This window comes from Pholcus phalangioides, unplaced genomic scaffold (genome assembly GCF_987345545.1).
Source record: "Pholcus phalangioides strain wild (caught in Gottingen) unplaced genomic scaffold, Ppha-v1.0 ptg000008l_1, whole genome shotgun sequence".
In the NCBI taxonomy this organism is placed as follows: Eukaryota; Metazoa; Arthropoda; class Arachnida; order Araneae; family Pholcidae; genus Pholcus; species Pholcus phalangioides.
Genome location: NW_028301601.1, coordinates 50243143 through 50249142, shown reverse-complemented (window position 1 = coordinate 50249142; position 6000 = coordinate 50243143). Strand labels below are relative to the sequence as shown.

At 37.6% G+C, this 6000-nt stretch overlaps 1 protein-coding gene across 3 annotated transcripts in view; it reads right to left on the bottom strand.

Moving 5' to 3' along the window:
- Positions 1 to 5897: 5897 nt before the first annotated feature.
- Positions 5898 to 6000, bottom strand: part of toy (paired box 6 protein twin of eyeless) — a 58845-nt gene continuing 58742 nt past the window's right edge. For all 3 annotated transcript variants that reach the window (XM_089234858.1, XM_089234860.1, XM_089234859.1), the window contains exon 9: positions 5898 to 5992. In XM_089234858.1, coding sequence (XP_089090984.1) covers positions 5898 to 5992 — 95 coding nt within the window. The remainder of the gene's footprint in view (positions 5993 to 6000) is intronic.

The window sequence follows — 6000 nt, the reverse complement described above, 5'->3', positions numbered from 1 at the left end:
TCTATGTATAAAAAATTCGTTGACATAAAGTTTTTATCATTAAGTAGGTTGGTGTAGGGGTCTTCAGCCTTTCAGACATTGCGTGCTAAATAAAACTATCCAAGAAGCCCGCGGGGCCATCAAGTCATACCGCGGTATTCTCGATTATTAAGCAGGGTTCCCCACGAATTATTGAACGCTTTAATTTACTCTCTGAATTCATTTCTTTCATTAAATTTGAAATTTATTTGAAATAACTTCCTTTGATTCTTTGATTGATTAATTAATTCATTAGTTAATTATTTTTAATTATTTGTTTTATAAAATCTGAAATTCGTCCGATAATTCCGAAATTATTTTTTTATTCATTTCAAAACTTTCCATCTATTATAAAATTATTTCTTTCAAAAATTCTAACTATTTTTCATAAATTATTACTTTTAACAACTCGGAAAAAATTGCTCTACAATTCTGAAAAATGCTCTCAATGATCCTGAAAATTGCTCTCAATAATCCTGAAAATTGCTACCAAAAATTCCAAAAAATGCTATGAACAATTCGAAGAAAATTGCTATTAATAATTCTGAGAAAATTGCTCTTAACAATTCTGAGAAAATTGCTCTTAACAATTCTGAAAATTGCTCTTAACAATTCTGAGAAAATTGCTCTTAACAATTCTGAAAATTGCTCTTAACAATTCTGAAAATTGCTCTCAATGATCCTGAAATTGCTGTCAATGATCCTGAAAATTGCTCTCAATGATCCTGAAAATTACGCTCAACAATCCTCGAAATTGCTGTTCAAAATCTTGAAAATCGGTACCGACAATTCCGAAAAATGATATGAACAATTCGGAGGAATTTGCTGCAAATAATTCTGAGAAAATTGCCCTTAACAATTCTAAAAATTGTTCTTAATATTTTCGAAAATTTCTATTAACAATTCTAAAAATTGTTCTTAAAATTTTCGAAAATTTCTATTAACAATTCCGAGAAAATTGCTCTTAACAATTCTGAAAATTGCTCTTAACAATTCTGAAAATTGCTACCAACAATTCCGAAAAATGCTATGAACAATTCGGAGAAAATTGCTATCAATAATTCTGAGGAAATTGCCCTTAACGATTCTGAGAAAATTGCCGTTAACGTTTCTGAAAATTGCTCTTAACAATTCAGAAAATTGCTCTCAACAATCCTGAAAATTGCTATTAACAGTTCCAGAAAAATGCTATTAACAGTTCCAGAAAAATGCTATTAACAATTTGAAAAATTGCTATTAACAACTTGAAAAATTGCTATTAACAACTCGAAAAATTACTATTAACAATTCTGAGAGAGAAAATTGCTCTTAACAATTCTGAAAATTGCTCTTGACAAATTTCTGAATCTTCTCTCAATAATTCTGAAATTATTTCTATCATTAGTTCTGCACACACACAGTTATTCTTTTCAGTAATTCAGTAACTATTTCTTCATTTATTATTTATAGATTTTATCAATTATGAAAACATTTTTTTTTAATAATTCTAAAATTATTTCTTTCATTAAGGTTTTATTTTTAGCATATCTGTAAATTCTGTAATTATGTGTACCTTTTGGGTGCCGAATTTAGCCTCTCGAAACATGTAGCCTACATGGAATCATAGGCCTCAAAAGCTGTTTTGGCTCCGGGTCCCTTGACCAGGGTTATGACGGGCCCTTTTAATGTACGAAATGCACAATGCATTACTATTAAATCTGGAAAGTATCTCGACTTCTTAAATACAGCAGTACTGATTCCAGTGGCCACAGAGCTCTTAAACGAATTGTGTTTTCGACATTTTTCTATGCAAAATAGCTATTTTCTAAAAATTTTCGGCGGGCCACTGCAAAAAGCTCGGAAGGCCACATTTGGCCGCGAGCCATGGGTTGAAAACCCCTTGGTAGCGCTATAACGAGGTTCGACCGTGTTTTGAAAACTACTAATACAAGAAATAAAATTGTCAAAAAAAGTCACAAAATTGATATTTTTCACATTTATTAATTCCAAAAAAATGGATTTTTCATTGGCACATTCTTTCATTAAAAAAGAAAAAAAAAACCCCATATGTATATATATAATATATTTATAGACACATTTTTATCTATATGTACATTATGATTTACGTTTTACGTTTTTTGGCTCATATTCAAAGAAAGCTTTCATTACACATAAAAAATGACTCATTAGAAATAATTACAACAAAAAAAATTCATTATTATTATCATCATTATTACAGGAAAACAAGGAGACGAATACGTTGTAACGAATGTCGAGATAATGTTTCACGGATGGATATCTATATACATTATTACACTGTTAATGATTATTTCATTATTATTATTTTTTTCCACTCTTTTTCATTCATTATTCGAACATTTCCCTCCCCCCCCCCCCATTATTTACAATGCGATTATTTTTTCACATATTTCTTCATTTTTTTTTTTTTGTAAAAAATAAGCTTCTGTCCTTAGGCACAGGCGTTCTAACAAAAAATCGATTTTTTGATTAATTAATTCGAAAAGTTATTTTTTGATTAATTAATTTAATTATTATTTGTCTTTTTAAGCTTTTGAATAATGAGATGCACTGATTGATATTCGTCTTTATGAAGCTTCATTAGAATATTTTTCACCAAATTTAGTAGATGCCCATCATGCCCCCCCCCCCCCACTACAAGGCTGGAAGGGCTCTAGCCTAATCGGCCTAGGGATAAACCTTACATTTTTATAGTTTTTTACATTATGAATTTCTTTTATGAAGAGACCCCCCATTAAAGTTTTCACCTGAAGATGTCGGGGCCATGCCTGAGGCCCAATCTCCTAATTTACATAGTTTATTCTCATAAATTGTAGTGGCAGATCTCGTTCCCGTGGAGGCCTCATGCCCTTCATGTAACTGAGTCCCACCCCCCCCCCGACCGCGTGTTAAGACGACGCATGTGTATTCTCATTCAAGTGAAATTTTCTAAATGGTGATTTTGAACCATGGGTCCCAGGATATTCTGAAGGGGACGCGGATGAAAGTCAAGTACATGTTTTCTATTAATGAAATAAATCATGGTCCACAAGGGAGAGTCTAACAGGACTCTAACCTGATCACTCTTGTAAACAAGGCCGTCTAAACCAGTGTTTCCCAAAGTAGGCAATATTGCCCCCGGGGGGGGGGGGGGAAATGGAATTGTCCAGGGAGGAGGTAGAAGCTGTAGTTTTAGTATAGGATCCTATGGCAAGATTGGAGGGGGGGGGAGATGAGACAAAATTAGCATTTAGTTAAATAATTTTGATGTGCAAAAAATACTTTTGCACTAAAAAATATGTTGGGAACGAGTGATAAGAAAAGCAATTAGTTTAAAAATTCACCGACAGAGGGGGCCTAACGCGGATTATGCTTATAGAAAAGACGTGTATGAGATTAATTTTAATGGGGTAATTAGGACATTTTTTTTTTGATTTCCTAGCACCTCTTTAGTGCCCTCTACTGGTCGGTAATTTTTATCTTTCGAAAAAATTCCATTTTTTAGTACAAGATCCTTTCCCGTATCATAATTATCGAAACCCACATATTGGCTAATTCAATAGCACCATGATTTATATAACTTCTGTAGCCCTTTTCCGTTACTTTTGGACCAGCCCCCCCCCCCAGATTGAAGCCCTAAAAGTGGGATCCTCCAGACTCAGTGCCGTTTTAAGGCATGGACCCACCCGGGCACGGCCCGGGGGCTTCAAGCAAAGAGGGGCCTCACAAAAATGAGATCTGGTTGAAATTTTCGAGAAGTTGTTTGGTAGGGCCTCAGAAAAATCAACTGGCCTGGGGGCCATGATACTCTTAAGACGGCCCTGTCCAGACTCCCTCCCGTCGTAAATTTGTGGTATAAAAAGAACGTAAGATTTATCCCGGGGTCCCTAGGGTTGAGCTTTGTCATCCTCTCCCCTCAGGGGAGGGAGCATCCTCCTGATCCTGAAGCGTATGGAAAAAATTAGGTTATTAAAGTAATTTTCTATCAAATAATATCGATTAATTGTGGCGCTTTATTTGAGACAATCTTGGCATTGTTTACATTCTTTGGTACCTCCTTAGCATACCCTGCGACTATTGTGACGTATAATCGAATCGACTAGTATATATAACTCTCTCTCTCTCTATCTTTTTTATTCATTGTGCTAAAAACCATCACGTGACTAGTCTTTAAATGGCATCAGAGATAGCTCTCCAACAACAAGAATGGACCAGAAGCGTATTTACATTAGCGGGGGGGGGGTGCTTACCGGGCAATAGCCCAGGGCGGCAAGTTCAAAGGGGTGGCAAATTTAAGGAATAAATGGCGAAGATAATTAATAGAATGAGAGAGAGAGAAGGGCAGCAAAGGTTTTATGGATCACAGGCGGTAAAACCATAAGTCCACCTCTGCCCGGAGAGAGAGTGGGTGATGGAAAGAATGACCAAGAAAGGGCGCACGCATGTAAGCGACCAGAAGAAAAAAAGAAGAGTATGGAGTGATCCAAAGCTTGACCCAGAGAATGAAGGAAGGACCAGGTTGATGAGCGTCCAAAAGAGTGACCCAGAGCCTGTTCAAGCATGTGAGTGACCTGAACAGCATGCGGTCATGTGAATGATCAAAATAATGACCTAGAGAGTGAGGAACCAAGTCAGTGAACGACCAAAAGAGTGGCCAAGAGAGTAGGTATACAAGCATGTGAATAACGAAAAGAGTGACCCAGATCGTATACGCCAGCATATGATATGCCACAACAGTGTCCAAGTATGTGAGCAAACAAAAGTGTTTAAGCATGCTAATAATCAAAGTGGACTCATAGTACGACTACATCAGTGAGCAGCCAAAAGAGTGACATAGAGTATGTGAGTGTGAGCATGGGGAGAACTAGACATCGAGGATACAGGTCAGTGGACGACCAAAAGGGTGACTAAAAATAACCAAGAAATTTTTCATGCATAGGAGTAAACAAAAAAAGTGGCTTCGACGCAGAAGCGTATTTCCAGGGTCAGGGGCTAAATGGGCCTAGGGCGGAAAATTCGAAGAATGATGGTCAAGAAAATTAGACTAGAACGGGACAAAATGTTTGCAGCCCACCGGCGGCAAAACCGTGAATCCGACTTTGGAATGGACCTGGAAAGAAGAATCAAAGGAAGAGGAAATGGAGAAGTCTTCAAAAAGAAGATTGCTAATACGCCGTCTTGGCTGAATTTCAGATTTTGTTTCCAAGAAGTTCATATTTTATCGCCAAAATACCGCTAAAGACGCCAAACTTGATTTATAGTTGCTAAACCGGTTTTGAAGACCGCTTTACCCATAAATAAAAAGCCTGACCAGAGTCACGTCACCGAGTCCATTCTTGTTCTTGGAGGGCTGTACTGGACATTACATTGAGACGACAGTTTTGGTGCTCTGTATAATTGCGAGAAAAAATTCATCAAGAAAATTGTTTGAATCAATACAAGTTAAAATGATGCTTTTAATCGATTAATTAAGTGTTGAATCGATTCAATCAAAATTTTATGTGTGGGTGTCAAATGTTTCAAATTGTATTTTAATCCTATAATTATCGTCCAATAGCATTTGGTCTTCAGTGATTTTCTCCTTTGACTTTGACGGCGGTTTCGTCGTTAACGGGTTCGGCCTGGTGCTGCTGTTGTTGTTGTTGTTGCTGCTGCTGCTGCTGATGTTGTTGGTGTTGTTGCTGCTGCTGAACTGCCCACTGCGTCGGCGTCTTGTCCATGCCGCTCGTGACGAGGTGCATCAAGAACGGGTGCAGGTGATGGTACTGGTGGTTCTCGCCCGCCGCGTGTCGGAAGTTGTCAACTAACATCGAGGCGTTTTCGTTAGCCGTCGAGGAGGAGTATGCAGGTGACCATTTCTCATGACCACTGATCTCCCTATGTCACTGGAGCCTGGGCCAGTAGTTGCTGGTGACTGGGATGTCGGGTGTCTGTCCTGGTACCTGGACTGGGACGGTCACTCCTGGAGATATCACACCTGTCGAA